Source organism: Pseudopipra pipra, chromosome 2 (assembly GCF_036250125.1).
Source record: "Pseudopipra pipra isolate bDixPip1 chromosome 2, bDixPip1.hap1, whole genome shotgun sequence".
In the NCBI taxonomy this organism is placed as follows: Eukaryota; Metazoa; Chordata; class Aves; order Passeriformes; family Pipridae; genus Pseudopipra; species Pseudopipra pipra.
In genome coordinates, this window is record NC_087550.1 from 49,525,570 (window position 1) to 49,550,398 (window position 24,829).

Consider the following 24,829-nt stretch of genomic DNA (forward strand, 5'->3'; position numbering starts at 1 on the left):
TAGCTTCCTCACCAGCATGGCAGTAGGGAAAGCAGAAAGGGCCTTGGCTCTGTGTGAGCAATACAATAACAAAAACATCTCTGTATTATCAACCCCGTGTTCAGCACAGATCCAAAACATAGCCCCATACTAGCCACTGTGAAGGAAGTTAACTCTACCCAAGCCAAAACCAGCACAGAAGGGGACATTAAACTGGTGGTGAGGTTGGGCCACTCTGCAGCTAAAAACAGAAAATGAGCAAACAAGAGACATTCTGTCTCTGTAATGCATGGATTAGGAAATTAATCTAAAATAGCAGCACCTGAGCTCAGTTGTTGCAATTTCTATAGCAAAGGTTTGAATGTTGTGCTTTCATTCTGCACATTAATAATGAAGTAAAACAAATGTGTTGCGTATGTACCTGGTTTCTGACTAGTTTGGCAAGGAGTGGTAATTTATCTTTTCTCTCCATAGACAACAATCCCGTTAACACACAGTGTGGATTTACAGTGGCTGGTGGAGTGGAATGCTGTGCTAGTAAATAGCCATTATGATGTGAAAAGTCCTTCCCATGTCTGGATATTTGCACAGTCTGTTAAAGACCCTTGGGTTCTCTGCCTCTTCAGTTTTCTTAGGCAGGAGAATCTACCAAAACATTGTCCTACAGCTCTCAGCTATGCTTGGCCATACGCTTTCACGAGGCTACAACTGATAATGCCTCTTGTGGATCCAAAGTAAGTGGCAGTCTGCATTTAACTTTCATTTTTATGGGCTGTGTGATTTTAATACAAGGTTTTTAGTCTCATGTGTCACTATAAGTCAACAAGTCTTGCAAGTTGCCACCCAGAGATTAGTACCACACAGTTTTGAGTTTCATAATTGTAACTTATCAGGTGGAAAACTCTAGTTTTCTACCTTCACTGATTTCTCCCATGTTTCTCCCATTGATTTCTCATGTTTATTTGAAGCTGGTAGATACATAGCATGTTTTATTCCCTTTTAAAATATTTTAAAATACTGTACAATTAAGACTAGGAAATTATTCTAGTATTTTTAATTTATTTTTAAATTCTAGTATTCCTGTTAATGCAAAGAAAACAAGCACAGCAAGCAGTGGAGACAACTATGTTACTTTGTGGAGAAACTACCTTATTCTCTGTTTTGGAGTAGCAAAGCCCAGTATTATGAGCCCAGGACACTTGCGTGCTTCAACACCAGAGATCATGGCTACCACTCCTGATGGAACAGTGAACTATGATAATAAGGTGATGCATCCTGCTTCAAACAAATTATTTATTTAGGAGAATTTTAAACTGCATCTCCATGCAAAATCATATCCTAATGGAAGTGTTTTAGTTAGGGAAATATTTTATTTTGATATATGTAAACTACTTAACATATAATTAAGAATTAAAACATCTGTATGACATGATGTATGAATAAATATTTGGCAAAAGCCATGGCATTTTCAAAATATTACTCTTTTTTTCACATTCTGGGTGATATATATTCAAAATATAGAAGCTCTGGACATGTGTTTGAAGTCAACTTTAGTTTGTCATCCCCTTTCTTTCCTTGTAGAGCACTCCAATTTGTAAATTTATATCATGAAGCAATAAGGCAGATTTCAGAATGAAAATTGTATTCCTGTTGGACATATGCCTGTCAGAAGGAATAATATATGAAACACAGTTTCAAGTAGTAGCAACTTGAGAAGAGCAGTAGCTCCTCAAATGCAATTACTGGAATATTTTAATGAAGCAACAATTAAGTAAATTACAATAATCTGAACTAAAGCAAAGAGATTTCCCAGATGTATTAATTTGTTAGGCCTTATTGAGATGATTATGAAGAGGCAGACATCCAGTTAGACTGCTGTATTGATATCCATAATAGTAAAATCATTTCAACATGTTTTTAAAATACATAATGATTCTTGGACAATGTATGTTTGTAAAAAAAATAAAAATTGTATTTACTTATTATTGATATCCTGACAATTAAATTTCAGTAATTTCTAAATATATTTTAGGCTATTGGAACTCCATCTGTTGGAGTCTTACTGAAGCAACTAGTTCCTTTGATGAGACTTGAAAGCATAGAAATAACAGAATCACTTGTATTAGGATTTGGAAGAACAAATTCCCTTGTTTTCAGGTACTTCCCCTTTTATCATATTCTCAATTATTTGTCTCTAATCGAAATGCTTTATTTTTGTTGTAATTTAAACATATTCAAATTTTTATTTGCACTTTAGACATTTGTTTTTATATATTGAATAAAATATTGAATCTTTTGAAAGTACACTAAATTTTTTTAACAAATATTTATGTTTTTTAATTTAGGGAATTAGTAGAAGAACTTCACCCACTAATGAAAGAAGCCCTAGAAAGAAGGCCAGAGGTTAGTTGCAAAAATGAAATGTACTAGTTTGTTTAAACTGACAAATCCATTTAAAAATAGTAATTCTATCTGCTTGAAATACAAATATACTCTTTTGTACTAAATAACAAGTTAAGTTCTGTGTGCAACAAGAATTTTATTAATTGTATAATTTAAAATAATTCCATTAAAACCTAGTTAATTTAAATTCTATAAAAAATGTGCAATGTAGAACTCCATTCTGAGTTAAAATTTCCTGTCAAATATGAAACCTTATGATATGAAACTTAATTATGTTAGAAATTCACTTTCAGTAACAGAGCTGGGCTAAAAGCACATTTCGTAGCAGAGTTGAGATACAAAACAGAGGAATATGAGAACAAGAGGCTACAATGTTAATTCCTGTGTAGTTCCTAATGTGAAGAAATGGGCCACCTTCCTGCAAACAGTGTCACCAGTAAACCCAGGAGTGAGTGTATGGGTCATGTAACTGTAGAGAACATGGCCTGTCTCCATGTCAACAGGCAGGTATCCAACACACCAGAAATAATGTCCTTGAACTGACATATGCTATGACTAGGAAGAGAATTACCAGCATGGCCAAGAACTGCAGGGGTAAACCAAAATGAACATTACACAAGTTCCGCTCTGTGGGCGCTGGCACGGAGCTTGCCAGATCGCCTCTGACACTATTGCAGGAGGCATCTGTGTCGGGTAAATACTGTTACAATAAGACTGCTTTTATCCCTACATGTGCTTCCTGGAACCTTTAAGGTGTAACAAGATAAAAACAGGGCTCTGAATAGGACAAATCAAATGGCATAAAGATTTGAATGAAACCATTGGCTAGGATGCTGCAGACTGCAAGTTCTGGGTCAGAATACCAGGGAAAGCATCATTTTCTTCTCCCGTGCATCTACTGCTGGCCATAGGCAGAGACAGAGCCCTACATGAGATAAGCCTCTGATGTGACTCATTCTTATGTTTTGAAGAGGAAAATCTGAGCTTTGTCTGAGTTTTTCTTGTTCCGGTTGCAAATTTCTTTGAGTGCAATAGCAGCTTTTTGACCTTCACGTGTTTTTTTTGCTTACTGGAGATGCAAGATGCAAACAAGTCAATGTAGCCTTTCAGCAAAGAACAGGCCTTGTTGCATTCACATCTTTCCATGCAAGATAGAAGACAGAAAGGACAGCTTTCTAGAAGACAAAGAGATACAATAAACCAGTTAACAATCATGCAGTCCTGTCCTATGGGAGGAGTACATTAACTGTGTGTACAACCTCTGCAGTCAACATACTCAAGAGTCTACTGGAGTGGTGTCTGCTTGGAGCTAACTTGAATATGGGTGATCATGTCACTGCAGCATTTCCATTTCAAGAATGGCTAATGGCTAAAATATCTCCCTGGGGTGTGGATACACGTTCTGCACTTTACAGTGCTTTCAGCACTGAAACTAGATGACATTAAGTTAGCATCAACATCCCTGTTACCTGAAGATAGCATGGGTTTTGGCATATGAACCTTGAATATTAGTTATTTTTTATCCAGTATTTCATTATTTCATTTCCACATTTTCAGTAAATCTAAGGTAGATGTTAACAATTTTTTTCAATAATCGTTCCAAAGACAAAATATTGATTGTACTCAGTTCTTTGTTGGTGCATTAAGCAGAGTGTTTTGGTGAAATATCCAAAAGCACACGAACTCCTTCATGAAGAAAATTCTTGAACTGGAATTCCTAAATCTCACTACTGTACTGATATTTCTGAAGCTGCTAATTTTTAATGTATACACCTAGGCATATAAAAATGGTTGTTATTTTAAATTCCAAGAACAAGAAACGTCGAGAACGCCGAGACCTACTAAGACTGCAGTTACTGCGAATTTTTGAACTACTTGCTGATGCTGGTGTTATAAGTGACAGGTAGGACTATCACTCATCAAAAATATTGATCTTTTAAGTGAAATAATTTTCACTGTTTTCCACACTGAGATTATGTTGATATGTTCTTTGAAGAATTGTGTAGTCTGTCAGATACGGAAAGATTATTCTGCATTTCTTCAGAAAACTGTAGTATAACTACACTGTTACTCTATATTAATGTACAACTTTCCTTTATGCTAGTACAAATGGAGCCTTAGAAAGAGATACGTTAGCCCTTGGAGCCTTGTTCTTAGAGTACGTTGATCTGACTCGCATGCTTTTGGAGGCTGAAAATGATAAAGAAGTTGAAATCCTTAAGGATATGAGAGCACATTTCAGTGCAATGATTGCCAACTTGATACAGTGTGTTCCAGGTATGGTGCTGAATTGTCTCAACATACTATAAAATTGCATTTAATATAGATATTGGAAAAGTAATTTTTTATTTCTTCTTTTTTTCTATGCTTTTTACTGCTTGTGAATTGTCATGTAACGAATGTTAAGGGAAATGTAGACAAAAATGTGTTCGAAAGTCTACTAAGAGTTAAATTAAAAAAAAAAAAGGTAAAGCTTGATGAAGCTTGTAATAGTCAGTTATAATAATCAACTCTTTAAAAGCCCAGCTAAGAAATTGTCTGTGACCCTTAATGACTCCAGATTTCTTTGAAATAAGGCCTTATTTTCTTCCCTCTGACTTGATTGCCAGACTCTTCATAAACTCTGACAGGCATTGAAGAATATAGGTAGGTGCAGAAAATGTACAGTATTAAACGTAGTGAAAAACTTGCACAAGGTGTTGAGACCATGTTACCTGAATCCAGTTGTATCACCAAGATTTCTACTGTTGAATTCATGTTTTTTATATATTGCAAGATCACTTCAGAAATATAATGTAATTCCATTAGCAAAGAAGAAAAAACCACCTCTGCTTTAATGGCCTCCATGTAATTACTGAATGATGAGGTCTGCAGCTTACTCAGTCTGTCTAAGATCATTATGTCCAGATCATCTATGACAAGACATAGCAGCATTGGTAGCAACAAATACAAAGGAATTCAAAAGAGGAAAGTGAGGGAATAAATAATGGACAAATGCTTTCATGTAAGTTTCCAATATGTAAATTTTTTCAAAGTTGCATAGTTGCATAGAAAATATATAATAGTTGAACAAAATAAAGAAAAAATTTCATCCCTGTTACTCTCTAAAAAAATCTCTTTGAACTGAATGATGTCAAGTTCTTAGCTGCCAACAGCAAACAGAATACTGAATTTCTTTCCTTTATTTCTTTTCTACATGATGTTCATTACCAATACAGTATTTCTTTAGTAGTTACTTTGCCATGAGCCCTTATTTTGCAAAGCCCTTCCTCTTTCCATTCATTTTGACGTTCTACAAGGCGCATGACCAATGACTGCATGTTGTATGAATTTTCCACAATGGAAGTCATGTTGTATGCTTTGAGAGACTACAGTAAGAACTTAACGCATTTCAATAATTCAGAGATATATTTCTACTAACAAGACAGCTTTAATATGTATCAATAACTAACAAAGCCATAACAGCTCCTAGCAAACAAATGTTTATCATGTCAAGATCTATCACTTTTAGCTATTGTTCATGCTGATTTGCATAAGTATTGTTTAGTTAAACCTTATTGGCCTCCACCACAGTTTCCACGTGAAAAATAATTGGCTAGTAGCAGTTTGCCAGTCTCTTCAATAAACATAGTACGGCCTCTGACATCACGTTTTGCTGAGGGGACTTAAAACTATTGTTTAAAAGAATTCTCTTTTTTTTCTTCCACGTGGTTAAGAATTCATAGATATTTTTCCACTTGCTCAGGTAATTTGGCTGTTCAGAACATATACCACATCTTTGTCGTAAGCAGGCACCAAGTTTCTTCTATTTATTGTCCCTACCTATTAGTGTATTAGAATAAGATGTATGTATTGTTTAGGCTTGCATTTAAAGGATTGGAAAAAACAAGTAAATATTTACCATGAAAGGAATGCAAAGGCAGTGAAACCGCTGATTTTATAATTAGGTTCTTGCACGCTTTTCTAAAATCAGATGTACATGTTTGTATAACTACCCATTAATTCAGAACTGAAGGCTCTTAGAAATAAGATGCATCTTACTCCCTTCATTAGATTTTTAAAGGAGCTTAGATACTTTGGAGTTAAGTGTATATTGAATATATAAAAAACCTCCCTTTTTGTAGAAATTTAATATTAATTTGATATCATTATGCCACATGAATGTATATTCAATATTAACAAGTCACAACTGTTTCTGTTTCTGTTCACTTAGTTCACCACAGGAGATTTCTCTTCCCTCAGCAGAGCTTGAGGCATCACCTGTTCATCTTATTCAGTCAGTGGGCAGGACCTTTCAGTATTATGTTCACACCACTGGACCGTTACAGTGATAGAAATCATCAGATTACAAGATACCAGTATTGTGCATTAAAGGTAATAAAGTTTCGCTGTCCAAATCGGTAACAGCAGTTTTTCAGTCAAAATGCAAGTAGTTGTGGGGTTTATTTCCTTTTATTTCACAGAAATTTGAATTGGCATATTCAATGCAAACTTGTACGCTCATGTTATATGTACAGTGGTATCATACAGTATAGCACTGAAGTTATCTATTTTTTCTTTGTCAACACTTTTCAAGGCTGACTATTTTCAAAACCAGAAGGCATTTTCAAATTTTACTTAGCTGTTCATTAACAGATTATCAGATTCAGCAAGAGGATCTTAGGCTCTGAAATTAAGTGTAGTACCAAATTCAGTATCTCAGCATACTGAATCTATACCAGTGTACATCTCAGGACTTTCTCCCATACTTGTCTGGTGACATGTCCAGTAATGATATACTTCTGTGACAAAACTAGTTGTAACTCCCCTGCATAAATAAGCTGGGAAAGAAATAGCTTATGTACTTATATAAGCTGCCTCACTTCCTGTAAAACAGTTTTAATTTTTGCAGAAACATATTGAAACATCTGAGTATATTTTAACTGCTTTTGTAGCTTGATTTGTGAAGACTGGGTAAAATGACAAAATGTATCTTGGGAAGCTGGGCAATAGTATTCCCTCCAAAATGCTTAAACTGAGCATGATCTTGAATCCAGTACAGCCTATAGCAACATAATTATTGAATTCTAGCAAAGTCATCTGTTACCATTTTCACTATAGTTCCCTCAAAATGGAAAACAAGTGGCAGTCCTGTCAGCCTGGATCTGAGCTAAAATAATTCTGAAAGGTGCATTATGTTACTTTTTTGGGCAACTAAAGTTTCGTTTGTTTCTAGGCCATGTCAGCAGTGCTCTGCTGTGGACCTGTGTTTGATAATGTTGGTCTTTCCCCTGATGGATATCTTTACAAATGGCTTGATAACATTCTGGCTTGTCAAGATTTACGTGTAAGTACTCAACCAAAATACAACACTGATGAATAACTTTAATGTCTATACTGGGTGACTAAAGAGTTTGTGACTGTAAGAACTATGACTGTATGCATTCTAAAAATCTGTTACTGCTTGGTAACATAGATGCTGATGAAACAAATCTTAGTGAAAGCTGTGTGGGTTAGGTCTTGCAAATAAGTGATGAAAAAAATTATTCAGAAAAGGAAAGGTGTTTTTTTTCTTTTTAAAGAACATGTAATAGATTATTCTTGCCATTTTCTCCTCCATTTCTGTGAAGATGGGCTTTGACTTAGTAACTACACAGTCATAATTCTGCATTTATATCTAATTGAACTGTCTTTTTGATTAACAAGGAGTAGATTGGAGATTTACATCAAGTGGAGAGAGAGAGAACAATCTTTCTCTTTGCGGAATCTTGCACTTTGATCTTCTGTTCTCCCTAAAAGTCTCATACCAGCACACATGACTGTGATTGCTAAAAAAGGCAAACAGCAAAACCTAAATGTGTGTGAAGCAGCTAGAGGATATAGGTTAGTATAGGTAGTTGATTAGGATAAATAGGTCAAATTTCTTTCCCCTAAGCTAATTACTTCGGTTCATGATTAATCCCTGTAATGAAGGATTGTAACTAAACCACATTGCCTATACAACTAGTTCACATTTAGATGAGAAGGATCCTACCTTGTCCATTAACAATAAGGATCATTTGCAGTCTTTACAAGTACATAGCTACACTTAGTGGCAAAATATTAATAGGCATTGGTGTTTAATGTTCCAGTACTATCCTATACAATCCAAACCTTACTTGTGTTGTGTTTGTAGCAGTGATGGTAGTAGGATAAAGTGACACAAGGTCCTTATGGAGAGTTGTTAGATTGTATGGTGTAGTTGGATTAAACGTACAAGTTTCGTACCCCCGGGCTTGCAAAAGGTATCTTTCTTTGTCTGCCTTGCTTCTGCATTAGTCAAAAGAAGAATAAATATGAAGGCATGCCACTGTGAAATTCTCAGGAATTAGGAAGTCAGTTAAGTCAGTTAATCAATATAAATGTAAGTTGCCCAAGAATGCCTATCAAATGTCGTAGATTTTCCAAAAACTCTGCTTTTTTTCTGTGCTGTACTTTGAAAACTTTATATTAATTTTGGAAAATTTATTTCATTCATGTAATCTTTGTACATAGAATTTTATTTCAAGTGAGGAGTATTGAAACCTGAGTCACATTTCAACTCTGCCCTAAAATGAATTTATTATAAATTTTGTGATTTCTTTTTATGTATTTGAATTCTCAGTTGTCCCCATTTTGCCTATGTCACTCTAAACAATTTAGAGAATGAACATATCTGAGCCCATTAATCATGTTTCAACATTTGCTCAGGTTCATCAGCTTGGTTGTGAAGTTGTAGTCCTCCTGCTGGAACTGAATCCTGATCAAATCAATCTCTTCAACTGGGCTATAGATCGATGTTATACGGGATCATACCAGCTTGCCTCTGGATGTTTCAAAGCCATTGCAACTGTGTGTGGAAGCAGGTATTAGTTAATCTATTAATCTATGCTTTCAAATGTAAAGAAAACTGGAAGTTCAGCTTCTGTTGTAAAGGCTTCTTGGTCATACTCTTATATCTTCTCAAACAATTCTTGGGGACTGTAACACTTTATTTTCACGAGTCTGAAAACAAAGTGATGTGTTTGGTAGAAGATGCTCTTACTGTATATGCATTTGAAATCTGTGTTATTTTGATGCTGTTTTGCTCAGGAAGATAGAAAATAGCCACATGAATGTAGGTCATAAATCTCCATCCCCCCCCCCCAATGGCTAGGCTTCGCGAACGAAGATTTGGGAAAGGCTCTATCCACATTTGTTACAAGCACGCTGGTGGCTAATAAGGCCTTTTTTAATTTTTTTAAGACAAAATTTATAGAGAAATTCAATAATGCAGTAATTTGCATCTAATTAAAATACATCTGAAAATTTACTCTCTGCAAAAATAATTCGGTAAGATATCTGATCATCATAGTTAAATATAGAAATACTTGGCACATAGCAAATCAAAACAAATCAAATATTTTAGAATTATCTGCAGAATTCTTCTGTACTTACAGGAGCAAATAGACTAGAAGACTGCATTATACTGAGATTTTTAAAATATGAATGGATTTTTGTGTTTGCAAATTCAATTATGTTAAGGGATGCTTTTTATTTTAGAAACACAGAAAAATATCAGGTTTTAAGCCAGTCTTTTTTCCTCACATTGTGTTACCTATGCCACTGTGTCCTAAAAATTAATCTTTCCTATACTTACAATAAAATATTACTGTAATTTCCCATATTACAGTAAAAATTGAGAGTATGATTTGCATGATTTAGCTTGAAGGGAAAGTCCTATTTCTAGCAATTGAGAATTTTTATTAATATTTGAAAGCTGTTAATAGTTTTTCCTCTATCATCTATCAAAATGTATCAGGAGGCCACTGCCTAAACTACTAGTAAAATGAGCAGTAATGTATCTCATTGATGATGCCTGTCTGACTTTCTACATAGAAGCTACTTCCCTTCTTTTTTTCTTTTTTTTAAATTTACTTTTTAAACTTAGTTGAAGGTCAAAGAGACAGGTGTAGAGCATGGATTGCAGCTAGTTTGGAATTGCCAAGAATGTCCCATGCCACACAAGTATCTGCCGTATTAAAAAGTCCAAGTAGGCATTCTGCAGCCATCCAGGAGCTGACATCTACGATGAGAAATTGATGGTTCACAATGGAATCAGGTGCATTTACAAATCAACAGGAGAAAAAGAAAAAAATTATTTTAGTGAAAATCCAAATGCTGTGACATGGGAATTCTTCCTCTGTCAATATTTTCATTAAGTTAACACTTTGATATGTTTAACCCTACCCTTGAAGTTGACTTTATAGATAGCAGACTTTTTCAATCAGTTCATGTTTAATGTTTGGAAACAATTTTGATAGAATTGTCTAACACCTCAAAATATTCATGTCAGAGATATCGTCTTTTGTCCAGAGGGACTGTTTTAATTGCAGCTTGTCTGGAGAAGTACTTTATCACTGGAAGTTTTCATGCTACCCATTTCATTTCAAGGGTGTTGGCCTGTTCTGTTAACAGTTTATGTCATAAATTAAAATAAATTGACAGTTATAGACACAGGTATTGCCTTTCTCACTGCAGATAACTCAATGCATTCCTAAGCATTAGTCTAAGGTAATTACAAATAATCCTTTCTTTCTTCCCATTCTCCAGATGGCCCTTTGATCAAGCAGCATGTATTCATAACAGCTCCCTTTCACATATTCTGATGGTAGAACAGAGAAAAGAAAGATGACATTTTCTTTAGACCATATTCCATAGTAAATTAGAGTGAATATAATCTGCATTCCTCACCAACATTCACAAAAATGTACTGTTTATTCTTCTAGGAACTATCCTTTTGATATAGTGACGCTTTTAAACTTGGTGCTGTTCAAGGCATCTGACACCAACAGAGAGATTTATGAAATTTCCATGCAACTTATGCAGGCACGTATCAGCTACTTTTTTTGTCCTCCTATCTTTGGAGGTTGTTCTGAGAAATTCTTATAAAGCACTGTTTATTTGCATTTTAGTTTTGTTTTGAAAATAAACAATCAGTTTTGTCTTGGCTATAAATACTTATGGGAATATTTATATAAAAATGAATGTTATGGTGTCTTTCATATTTGGAGAGTATACTGTGAAGCATATAGAATGTTCTCTGATAGCTAAACTTGAAATGCTGACATTTTGTGAATTAATGAAATTTTGTCTCATTTCTTTTTTTTTTTTTTTTTTTTTTTGTCTTTTACAGATCCTTGAATCAAAGCTTTTCGTTTATTCAAAAAAGGTAGCTGAGCAAAGACCAGGCAGTATCTTGTATGGGACGCATGGTCCACTGCCACCTCTTTACAGTGTCTCACTTGCCCTTCTTTCATATGAACTAGCAAGGATGTATCCTGAACTTACCCTTCCACTTTTTTCAGGTACTTGTATTTATTTGACATATTATCTGCTTTACACATTTGTACAAATGGTATACCGCTACCATTTTGAACCACAATTCTGTTTATAAATGTAAATTGACCTGTTTTTATTCTGGTTCAGATTTAGGAATACAATATATATTTCCTAGAAGTACTTATGCAAAGTACAGAAACCCTGTTTGGTGACTCTGTTCCACTTAGGAGATCTTAGGGTAACTTTGAAATTACAAGTGCCCTGAATGAGTTAAAATGACATTGGCAAGCTCTACTATAATGGGTTCTCATGTGATTCCTCTTACGCATGCATTTATAGAGATGATGCTTGTGAGGATATAATTCTTCATTTTATATAAACATGACTTTAATTTTGGGCAGATTGATTGCCTGTGTCCAGTTTTACCAATTATTTGAATGACTCTTAAGTGATCTCTACCTTCTGTTATTTGCCACATAAGCATGTCTCAGCATTATTTTTATTTTATCAGAAATACCTTTTTTCAGAGTTACTGAGACAAATGTTAAAGAATGAGACCTGCAAGAGCACAATTCAGAATATGCCCACTCTGAGACCATTCCTGGGAACAATGATGTTTTGAGACAAATCTGTCTGTTTTCATTAATCTAATGTATTACTCTAGTTTTTAAGTAACAGAACAAAAATGTCTGTAATCATGGGAATTCTTACTGGCTCTTAAAATCCATTTATGTTTTTTTTACTAAGTCTGTAGGGGCTGGAGGGAGGGTAAAGGCACATCATCCATTTCTCAGTGCCCAAGATACCATGAGTTATAAATAGCTGATGTAAGGAAATTCTGATGGCTCATTTATCCTTAAGCAAATGTTGTTCATTAGTACTGTTGTCGTCTATTCATGTTGCTGTAGTGACCGTATCATTTAAAAAAACTCTCCTATACAATCCGAGACCCTTTCTGTATACATGTAGACTCATAAGGAGAGACAACAGTATGTGTCTTCAAGATTTTTAAAAACCAGGCAGCAGTTAAAGAAAGGAAATGTTTACTGTACTGATTTTACAGAAGAATTCTGGTAAAGAGAGATAATGTGGTTCACTTTGGCAGGAAGCTGTATTTCTTATCCCAGATTTTCCAAATCTCTTTACCTTACAGTGTCAGTTCTTTTTTTATATACTGTATAAAAGTGCTGTATACAAGCACTCCTGGACTGACAGCCAACTGAATTTTATAGGCCTTCCCATAGGAAATAAGACCCCAATATATGCAAGATGGCTTTTGTAAACTCGGTATAATAAATGCCTTAATATTTAAACTATAGATTGGAAACCTGGAGGCCAATGGGACATCTGCAATTCTGCAGAACACTTTTGTATGTTAATTCTAATTCTCTAGAAGTTCTTGGAATTCTAGAATAACCACCAGTAATTTAATTACCCTTTTTCCTTTTTATTGACATCCACTTCACTTAATACATAATATGGCACAGTAAAAAGGGGTGACTTTCTGTGTCTAAGCTTAGACTATGTTAGTTATTTTGGACAGAAGACCTGACCAGTTGCTTGCTGTTGTGGAATATTAAAGCAATGTTTCTCTTCAGGAAGTTCAAATACATGGTTTTGTATGCTAGTGGTGTGCAAGGTAAAAAACATCAGGTAGTCTAACAAACATCAGAAATGTGATTTAAACAGTGTATTTAAGATTTCCTCCTTAAATTAATATGTTGTCCTTTTCAACTCTTACTATTTTAGAGGTAAGCCAGCGATTTCCAACTACACATCCAAACGGAAGACAGATCATGCTTGCGTATCTGCTACCATGGCTTCATAATATTGAACTTGTAGACAACAGACTGCTCCTCCCTGGTTCGAGCCCTACCACTCCAGAAGATGAACTGAAGGACAAGGATGGGGAAATAGCAGTCACAGGCGGACTAAAAGGCAATGGCTGGGGCTCACCTGAGGCCACCTCACTGGTCCTTAATAATCTCATGTATATGACAGCCAAGGTAAAAAAAGCAAATCAAACTAAGAAACCAACCTGTAAAACCCTTCCCTCCAATACGAATAATTTTGCACTGGAAGAGTTTTATTAAGGACAGTGCTAAAACTGCTCTCTTTCTAAACATGGACAAAGAGTGTATCATCCTTTAAAAAAACCTCACCTTAATAGTGAGAGCATTAAGGAGTACTAATGGGGGTTCTAAGCTCAATTCCCTCGTATATCACCTCCTGGGTTAATGTGTAAGGCAGCAGATGAAAGTTTATTTGGGGGTGAGAATAAGCACCTGGAATTTGTCCTACTGAAACTCTTGTACTTTCTAGGAAACACTTACATGTTTTTTAGAAAAGGGAAAAGGGTAAAATGAGTATAAATTTCTAAAGTGCTGGTTAAAGCATTTTTTTTGCATAACGGAAAGTATTTTACATCACAGGTCCTGATAAAGGACCAGGGACCTTTTGTCCAGTAACTTTTTAATGTAAAATACCTCCAAGGAGCTGTTGGAGAAGATACTGAGCATCCATTTCTACCTTCTCTTTGGTGAGTTGCAGGCTGCCCTACTAGTGTGCAATGCCTTCTCTGGCACTGCTTCTACCAGATTTAGTAGATGCATCTAAACTGCTAAATACATAAACTCTAGAAAGAAATGCCTGGTACGTATGTCATATGAGACAGAGTGGTTCATATTTCCTAACCTGGTCAGGGTTAATCCTCTCTCAAGCAGACTGTCTGTTCCACACTACATAGCTGTTGATTCTGAATCTTGCCTCATGCTGAGGGCCTCTAAGGAAAACATAATAATTATTTTGTGTGTGTTTTGTCATATGACCACATCTGAAGTAATGTGGGGACTGCGCTTCAGCCCACCAGCATATTTTTTTGATATCCATTGCATATGCAGGGCACGATAGTGGCTTTGAATAATCTGATGGTATGGAGTCTCTAGGATATTGTTAGTGGAGTTTTATGGGTTGAAAACAAGTGTGATGCAGTCCCATCCTGACTGCCTGTCAGCAGCAGTCCTTGGAGTAAATTGCTTCCAAAACCACACAAAGTCTTGGTTCCAGAGTGATTAAGTATGCTTGCTTCAAACCATATGGTTTGACCTAGTTTTGAGGCTGTGACAAAGGGACTGGCACCTGGAAGTGTCAGTGTAGATGACAGTAGATGTAGATATCAGTGACAGTGTAGATGTAGCTAATATGTATTGTATCATTTTCAGTAGGATAGCATGACCTGGAGATTGCATCTCCTCTGCTAGTAGAATGTCAGCCTGGGCGGTGGTTAAAACAGACTTCTCAAAGTGGGAGGCAAAAATTTTACATAGGAAACAGAACAGCTGCAATTCTAGACTCCCACATAACCGGATGTGTGCAGTAAATATTTGATTGACTGGACAAAAGGGAGTAATTTCTATAACTATGTATTGCAAAAGAGAGTAAAAACTGCTCATTTCCAATGTGAAAGCAAAGGCCCATAAAATGCTTAATTCTGCTAGGATTTACTGGGAAGAGAGGTTCCCAATTGTCGACTACTGTGAAGACTGAAGCACTTAGCACAAACATGCAGAACTTTGGTTACTTGACAACTCTAAAGATGAAACTTAATAAACTGCTTGGTTTTCACTTTTTGAATTTATATTCCTTAAGAATTTTTTTTTTCTTTTTTTTTTTGTGATTTAAGTCCTTCTGTGGATCGGAACCTAAATGCTATTAAATAGAATTTATGCTCTGAAGTCTGTCAGATAGATTTTGAAAATAATGTTTTGTAACTTTTTACATCATTTGACTGTAGATTTTGCATTAGAAAATGCTCTAAAAGAGCATGCTTTAGTTTGGAAGTCTGTGTATTTCAAGAAATGTATGCTTATGATTCTTTACAGTATGGAGATGAAATTCCCGGACCGGAGATGGAAAATGTCTGGAATGCTTTGGCCAACAATGAAAAATGGAGTAACAACCTTAGGATAACGCTGCAGTTTCTCATTAGTTTGTGTGGTGTTAGCAGTGATACCATCCTCTTACCTTATGTAAGTGTTTGCACTTTATTTTATTTGCTGTTGTTTACACAGGTTTTAATAAAGAAAACAGCTATCACCTGCAGAAAATTAATTTATGTATCAAAAATAAGAAATATCAACATATTGCTTAGCACATTGTACAAAATTAAATGTCGGGAATAAAAGAGCCAAAAAACTGAAATTAAAGACAGGAATTGAGTACTTCAAATCTCAGTCTTCAGCAGTGGAGCACACCTCATGTCAAGTAGGAACTGGGCTTCTTCCAAGCAAAGAGCAACTTTGCATGTCAGTGTATGGGGGCAGTAGCAGAGACGGGTCATAAATTGCCCAAATGAATTGAGAAAAATATTAGAGATATTTTTTCATTACAGACTTTCATAAAAATATGCAATTTGTATATATATATTTAATTTTTTATTAAAAAGACAGAATGGCTGTTCTGTGATTAAATAACTTGCATGGAAAATGAAGAGAAGTAAAAATACTAAATGCTTATATTTTTTCTCAGTAATCAATTAGTTTACAAAGCTATTAGTTAAATTTTGAAAGTCTATTAAACAATGAATGTTGTATCATGAATGGGACATAACATGCTATGGTCTTATTAGTTTATTTGTTGTAAATATTTAGCTGTTCTTTCAGAAAAGCATGCAATTTTAAGAAAGTGATGCATTCTGTTCTCCTGTAACCAACTAAGGCTTTCTGTGGGACATCTGAAGAGAAAGATAGTTAACCTTTATAAGCTCCTTACCATATCAACTTCTGCCTTTGGATGGCTGTCATAAATTATATAATGGTTCCTGTAATATGCAACTCAAACTGTGTTGGATATTGTTGTTATTCCAGTTAAAATAAAATGAGGGCTGTCTGAGAAAAGCAGGATGGTTCCATTCCCATGTTCCCTATTGCTCAGTTGCTGGGTGAAACAGAATCTAAATTTAGTAAATTTTCCAGCACAATTACAATACGCTGTTTTATAAGTTAGCCTCTTTCTATTGATTTCTCTGAATTACATTCAAAATTACTATTAATGGGATGAAACTTGTCTAAAAATCCTCATAAACATACTTCATTTAGAGTTGCTGAAATAATAGTTTGCTTAAAGTGCTTAAGATGACTGCTATACATAATGAAATAAAGAAAATATGGAAGCCCATACAAATTTTCAAGATGTTGTTATTGTGCCATAGGCATCCTCTTTGTTTCCTTTCATTTGTAGAGTTTACTGTTCTATAGTCTCAAATCAGCGTATGTATATGCCTCACTAATCAAAAGAGGAAAAATTTGACAGTGGAGTTGATGTAAGAACAAGCTCAAGGTTTGTATGAGAGGAAGACAAAGGGGTTGATCCCAAATATCTTGAAGGTAATTAAGATCTTTCCATCAGTTGTGACAGAGGCTCTCCATTCAGTGTTGACCATGCTTTGAACAGAAGGTTAGACGAGAGACCTCCCAGGTTCTTTCCAACCTGACTGATCCTACACTCTGTGACAGACTTGGCATTAGGCCCAAAGGTGGTCTCCATCAGGAGGAGCTATGTTGGCAGAGAACAAGTGGAAAGCACAGAGATAAGACACAAAACGAGGGCTGTTAAATTTCTGTTAGCTTACAAAAGGAATAGTGGCAGTTTTCTAAGAGGAAGGAGTAGTCCTGTGCTGAGTATATGTCTAACACCTAAATTTGTAGCCTGACTCCTAAATAGCAGGCTGGTGCCTGCTAACCCTGTCGTGTCTTGCCCAGGAGCCCCTCACATACATTATCCTCCCCTCTAGATACTTGCCAACCCAAAGCTTTCAGCACCTCCTTTTTCCAAAACTGTTGCCATCCCACAGCTCTGAGCAGCCAACCTCAAACCCCCTCCTACCCAGAACACTTCTTTCTTCAAATTCTTTCCTTGCCTCAACATCTTGGCTCTCACAGCTCTGTCCTCCTCCAGGACAGTAGAGCAATCTGTTTTGGCATATCCAGCTTCATCTGCTCAGCATCTCCTGTTTTGCCTGTGGGACTTTTCTGGCCTCCCTCCTAGGCTTCCAGTGGCTGTTAACAAGACACTCAGGTCTTCACTGGTGGCGGCAGGTGACAAGGTTCCTGTGTTTTCTGCCACACAGTTAGTCTGTGTTTTGTGATGTTGAGTTAAAAGTCTGATTCTCATATTTTGCAAAATCTGAAAAAAATTTCAGTTTCCGTAGGAAGCCTGACTGTGCCTGTGAGTCACCCCTTCACTGATAGCTTTGTCTGGAGTAGGAAAATACACTGGGCTTATCACACGCATCTGCTCAGTGTTTTGCTAATGCCCTGGAGTTTACAGATAAGAAATCATGCCTAACTCTGCTAACTACACAAGACTGCTGATACCATAAACATGTGTCTTCCATTACCGTGTTATCCATTAGATAACAGATACAGATTGCTAGATAATGCTAGCAAATAAAGATCATTTGGACAGTTTATCAGCACTGTTGCAGGTCACCTGGGCTCAAAAGACCACAGAGTTGCAAGATTGCCAGTTTACCCATCTCCTTTTGGAGCCCCCTGTACCCCAAGGCAGTCACCAGCTGCTTTGTGCCTTCAGCCATCTGTTCTGCCTGTATGGGTTCAAGCCAAAAGCATGCCTGACTCACTTTATTTTTAATCTTTTTCTTCATCAACTAAATTAATTGCTTTGTCTCTTATGTTTCCTTTAAGAATTTTTTCCCAGTGCCCCAGTACAAATTGCTGAGCAGTCCATTCTTTCACATTATGTACTGAAAGATTTCTTAGAATATTTATAGTTCAGAAACTTCTTCAGCAAAGACTTAGTGTGACCCCTTCAGGGGTGAGAGAAGCTGAAAAGGGCACTGTGAACCCAACCAGAAATGAGCCTCAGAAAGGAGATGGATTTGTATCTAGAAAGTCCCTGGGAAATTTTTAGCACAGTAGAGTAAAAGAGACATGGAATATGTGCATTTTCTCTGCTTTAAGCAAAAAAAAAAAAAAAAGAGAGAGAGAGAAAGAGGAAAATGAAGCAATTAGGAAGTTATTTTAATGGAAGTATTTAAGAGTATAAGAACAGTTATACTTGGTGAGGCCAACAGGCAGTTCAGTCCAGTATTTTAGCTCCCCTATAAGCATCTATTTAGGGCCATCTTTAAAAACAAGCAGGCAAGCACAGAGGGATGCTTCCCCATATGGTCCACCAGCTCCAGCACTTAATAAATCAAATGGGTTTGAGTTGGATAGAGTGTCTGCTTTTAATAGCCATCAAGGTTTTCTTCCTCAAGAATTCAGCCTAATTTGATCTCAATATCTCAACAGCCCTTATTGTTGCAATGCATACAATAACTTTTGAAGTCTTGTTAAAAGATTTATAGAAATTTCCAGAATTTCTGTAAATGATACTCTCAGATTTTTCAAATCCAGATACATGAAGTCTATGTACATAATTGCTCTGCCTTTCTTCCATTTGCTATTACTTTGCTTACAGATATAAGTAGCTACTTAGAGCCTGGCTTATTGTTTGTGGCTACAGCTATAGTTTTGTAGATGTGTATGTTATATATTTATATACCTAAACAGCTCATTGTGAATGGTAAGCAAAAACTTTGAGGTAATTAGATCACAGATTGACTCTGCTGGAAAAATGATGTTGATTTCAAGGTGAAAAGTTTTATTTCTGTGTGAACTGTATGTGGTTTTGATATCTGTCCAGGAGCAACACTTGCATTCTGGATCCTTTCAGTACTGCAGTGTAACATTTATTGGTTTCTTTGGAAATTCACTTTAGTCAGAATTTAATAACTGTTGTCTTTTTCTCTAGATAAAAAAGGTTGCTATATATCTGTGTCGCAATAACACTATTCAGACAATGGAAGAGCTTCTTTTTGAGCTGCAGCAAACCGACCCAGTGAACCCGATAGTCCAACACTGCGATAATCCTCCATTTTACCGTTTTGCTGCCAGCAACAAAGCCTCAGCTGCAGCTTCTGGTATGATCTCAATGTGTTTTCTGTTACACTCTGCAGTAGTCAAATATACTTAAGAACCAACCCCATATTTACCCTTGTTAGTGTTTTGCCAAATTCTTGAAAAACAATAGGTTATGTCACTTTGGAATGAGCATAGTTTAAGGAGTGGAAGAACATTACTACGTTAATCTACTCCTCAAAGCATATAAACTTTACACCATTCAGCCATGCAAGCAGGTCCTAGTTGGTAGAGGTGACAGTGTTCATTCATATGTGCAAGTACTTGCAGGATGATCACTTTGTAGCTGCTAAAAAACCCTTTAAGTTATGGTCTTCTATTCCTTTGCAAATAGTGTCTGCTGTGTGTAACAGGTGTTCTTACTGACATCTCATACACAGGAACCACCTCTAGCAGTAACACTGTTGTAGCTGGCCAAGATAGTTTTCCTGATGCGGAGGAGAACAGAATGGTGAAAGAGACTGATGAAAGGTTTGTGGTTTGGGTTTGTTTTTTTCTCCAAAATGTATGTGTTTTCCTAGGCTAAGGGTGAGATGTTGGATAAAAGTCTGCATTGTATTGTGAGGAACTCTGATGCTCAAGCTGATCCTAAATGGTGATACATCCTAGTATGTATAAGTTTTTTTAAAAAAGCTATTCACGGGATTCTAGTTCCTGACTGTTGTTTAATAATACATTGTAAAGAAACAACTGTTGAACCTACATTGATTGAATCATGCTAAGTAGATCATGGGTTTTTAGGGATTATCTACAAAGGAAAAAGAAAATCAAGAGTGTGTATCAAATAGTGACTGCTCAAATCTTTATGAAAAATCAGTTTTGATCACACCTTTCGATTTCATGGACAGTGAGTAAAATTTAGTTTGCAGTTTTGTATCCATGACCACAAGGACACCTCCTTTGTCTGGATAAAATATCTTACAGAGGAAAGCTATGTAAAATACTTTGCTTAGAAATCATATATTCAATTTAGACTTTGGCTTCTCATGATACATACTGAAAAATGATGAATGAATAAATGCAAAGCCTAAGGGTCGTCAGATCCTCGAGCACAGACAGATATATATTGTTTCTCTCACAGAAACCCTCTTAGTTTTGTAAGAGAACTTCGAACGGCTTATAATAGCATTCATCAGTAAGTGCATTAGTATTACATTAATCTGTTGTTGCTAATAGTCACTAATATCACTTCAGTGGTCCAACTCACCTTCCGTAGGCTCCAAGCACAGAGACAATTATGTGGGCAAACCATTCTATACTTCAGAACCTTTTTAATTACTTGCCTTTTACATGTTACAAACATGAGTAGCATTTTGTCAGGTTAGTTTTATGTGTCTGCTAATTTAAATGTCAGTAAAAAGTAGCACTCAGTACTAAGTAAGGTTTCAAATTGATAATAAAGCAGATTTTACTGGGGATGATGTTTTCAGCATATGCACTAGAAAGGAAAATAAAAACATTTTTCCTCTGAATTATTTTTTTCTTATTCTTTAGCTAAATTTTATGGCTATATAGTTTTAAGTTAGATTTTTATTTAGTTGATTTTCAGGCAAGTTGAGCAAACATCTCCTACTGTACTTTCAATCTAACTGTGTTTTCAGGGTTTCTTGTCTTATGTAAGTTTTAAATGTGACTCCAAAAACGTTCTTAGCATTCAGATTTATCAGAGACCATATGATAAAAATGAAAGGAAAATTACAAAGTTCTGGCATTCTGGTTCCTGCTGAAAGACACCTCAGAAAAAAATGGAAAATAATTTACCTGAATTCATTGCTGGCATTTATGTTACCAAAGAAACTGGAAGCTGTAAGTGCATCTGCATTTCAAAACCAATGTGTCAGTCTTAGAATGTCCATTAATATTGACTTCATGCATCAAGACATATGAAATAATGAAGGTCATAGATAGAATATCGTGTATTAAGGTGGCTCATGATGCATTTTTGTAACTCACACAAGGAATTTATTGTGTCCTTACGAGACAGACGTGCTTCGGAAACAGTGTAATACATCGATGTATAGTGAAATACCCTGCACTAAGATGTATGCACATTGGTAAAAAATTGAATTGAATGTTGTCTAGAAAACCTTCGGTTTTGTTTCATTTGATATATGGTTATTTGTAATTAGTTTCCTAGCTTTGCAGAAGTGGTGATGTTTTTAGATCATCACTAGTGTGTGAGTCCTCAGTATGGCTCCTCTCGCTCCACTTCAGGCCTAGTTACCCTGACAGCACAAGGTGGAGGAAGTCAAAGGAGATCACAAATAAAAGTTAGCTGGCAAAAAGTAAAATATCTGTGGCAGATTTGAGGACAGCTGTGAGCAGTTTGTTCTGGCTCTCATAGCCCTTAACTTCTCTATTAGGTCTGCTCTGGCAGTTGCTGGATTCTCCTGTGGAAAGGGGATCTGCTGAAGCTTTTCCTGCTTGATACCTGGTGTGGGTTTGGCTTTGAACTATCCAGTCAGTTACTGCTTTAGCAAGTTGGGAGAATTTTACCCATGAACATGATCTGTGACAAAATACTAGCTGTGGATTCAGTTCAGCCTTAGCAGTTTCTTGTGTTTGCAGCATAAGAATTTCCCTTTGCTAAATTTTAAAAGCTGTTAGAACTTCTCAGAAACTAACTGCAAAATCTTTCGTGGAAAGAAACAGCATTGTATTCACATTGCTATCTACTCTTGTGTGAAAGTGCAGCTGTCAACTCCTGTATAAAAGTGCATACTTAAGGAAATGCTTTTTCTGTTTTTAGAGTAAGCATATAGTCCAGATGTTTGATGTCAGTCTATGTTTATAATGAAGATTTTTTCCTTGTATTTGAAGGTTCAGTAATGTAATCAGAGCACATACCCGACTAGAATCAAGGTACAGTAATAGCTCCGGAGGATCTTACGATGATGACAAAAGTAAGTTTTATTATTCAATTTGATGAAATTTCTGGTGTTTTGGTGGGAGAGAAAAACATTCTGTTGTCTGGCGGAGGCTCTCTGTTTAAATTCTTTATAAATAGAAATGTAACAAATGTAGCTTTACCATACAGGGAGTGTCCTTATTTTACCTTCATACCTCATTTAATTAATTTACTTTGTATAGTCTGGGCTCAGTCAAACCTATTTGAAGGCCAGAGAACTTCACAAAAGGCAGCAGCAAAGAATCCTCTGGACAGTAACACATTGAGCCTTTTGTACATGGCAAAGCCAACTAAGAGCATTATAGCAAGTGCTTTGAATTGTGTCATTTGCCAGTATATCCCTCCAAATCAAGTGCTGTTACAAGAGCATGAAAAGAGATTCAGGAATTTCCAAATATGAGATCTTATCTCCTCTTTAGCTTTTATATGCCCTCTGCAACTAGTTTCTGGCTACACTGTGCAAATGTGTATTAGTGAACAGATTGAGTTAGGGCTCCTGAGCATGCTTGTTGTTCTATATGTATTTCTGCAAAATGGACTATAAATAGACACTTGGTGCTCAGCAGATATTCCAAAGAAAAACAGTGTCAACTATTGAACAACAGTGTAAAATTTATGAGTTGGATTGCTTGGCTTCATTTTTTGATTGAATTGTAAAGAAGGCAATTTAGAGATTTCAGTTAGGCCCTAACCGAATGTAAATAAGGCAAGACCTTATTTACCTATGTTAAAGCCACGTCAAATAATATATAGGCCATAATATCTTGGTTTGGTGCTACAGACACCATTTTGGAACAGTATTTTGACATAAGAAGTAAAGATATTAAATATGCTTTAATCTAAGTAATTTTTGGCAATACTCTTCTGCAAAATATGCAATCACTGTCAAATACAATACAATGGGATAATTAAATGTATATTAGAAACTATTATTCATAATTATGAAGCACAATATTTACAAAATATTGTGTATGTACAAACTTGAGTATTTAAATACACAAAAAAGTCTGTAACATCTTAAACTCAGTAGGTCTTAGTACACTTGTCTTGGGTTTTTTGTGGGTTTCTAGTGCTGCAGCTACTAAAAATTCTTCGCCAGATGTTAACTGGAGCACTGGTGCTAATCTGATCTGCATTAACAATCTTTCAAAACAGAACAATATTTATATTATCAGAACAACCCTCAAAAGTTGGTGGTTTTGACAAGAGCTTAGAGTAATAAAAGGTTAAAAAATACTGAAATTTTCTTTGCTCTTTTGGAATGTCTCCTCAAACCAGTGCCCAAATGTTTTTTTCCTGCATGTACATGCAAGCTTCATAGTACCATGAATATTTATGCAAAGTGTGCTTCGCCTAGGGGTTCCTTTAGCAAATATATGAATACCTAGATGTAAAATAAAATGCATTTTACTTAGCTGCTGACATTTATATAAAATTCTAATAAGAAAGAGCAATTCTTATACCATTCATCATTCTACAAGATACATAATGCAACTTCCATTAAGCTGCAAAAGAGTTGCTTGTATGGCTTCTCTCTTTTCTCCAGTCTACTTGAACATACATGTATTGCTGAGGATATAAACAGGGAACATAACTCTGCAGCACAGAAAACGTTTTGTTCGGATAAGGATTGCATGTTAAGCTTCAAAGTGCTTCTTTGTTCCTTTTTCAGTCTGTACATAAACCTGTGAAAACATGAGTGAGGATCTAAGTCTCAGTGAGAACTTCATGAAGCACTATGCTGTTAAACACTTAAATAAGTAGTGCCTGTGAAAAGCATCTGGCAAACATTATCTGGTTAATTCTTACAAGATGAATATGCAAAAATGCTGTACTTTGATACATTATTAGGTCGGTTTATTCTTTATCTGTAACTAAGCAATCATCCTCCACATGAGGATCTAAGTAGAGGTCTAAATCATAAAGGTCTAAAATGTTCCTTGAAAGACCAGCACTGAAGAATGGGAATTATAAAGTTGCATTTTAGAAATAATTGGAGGAGCAACTACTGCATTAAAGGTCTCCTGAAGATCTGGGCTGAAGATGTTTTTTCAGAACTAAGAATTGATGTGCATTAGAAATAGCTAGCTCTGATACTTTTGTAGGCATCAAAACAATTTCTTTTCCCGTGGGAAAGCTGACAAGCATCAGATGCATGCTGTTAAAAAAAAAAAAGAAGAAAGTTCTGAGAGTTTCAAATCTACCTAAAATACAAAAGTGAAACAAAATAAAACCAAAA

The 24,829-nt window shown here is 35.8% G+C and overlaps 1 protein-coding gene across 1 annotated transcript in view; it reads left to right on the forward strand.

Annotated features, from left to right (window-relative positions):
- FRY (FRY microtubule binding protein) overlaps positions 1-24,829 on the forward strand; it is a 190,523-nt gene that overhangs the window by 111,977 nt on the left and 53,717 nt on the right. The window contains 16 exon segments of the mRNA XM_064645493.1: positions 454-713; positions 1,055-1,244; positions 2,012-2,136; positions 2,325-2,382; positions 4,194-4,285; positions 4,487-4,659; positions 6,596-6,756; positions 7,598-7,708; positions 9,091-9,245; positions 11,148-11,247; positions 11,555-11,726; positions 13,450-13,706; positions 15,582-15,728; positions 19,516-19,684; positions 20,063-20,153; positions 22,503-22,585. Coding sequence (XP_064501563.1) covers positions 454-713; positions 1,055-1,244; positions 2,012-2,136; positions 2,325-2,382; positions 4,194-4,285; positions 4,487-4,659; positions 6,596-6,756; positions 7,598-7,708; positions 9,091-9,245; positions 11,148-11,247; positions 11,555-11,726; positions 13,450-13,706; positions 15,582-15,728; positions 19,516-19,684; positions 20,063-20,153; positions 22,503-22,585 — 2,344 coding nt within the window.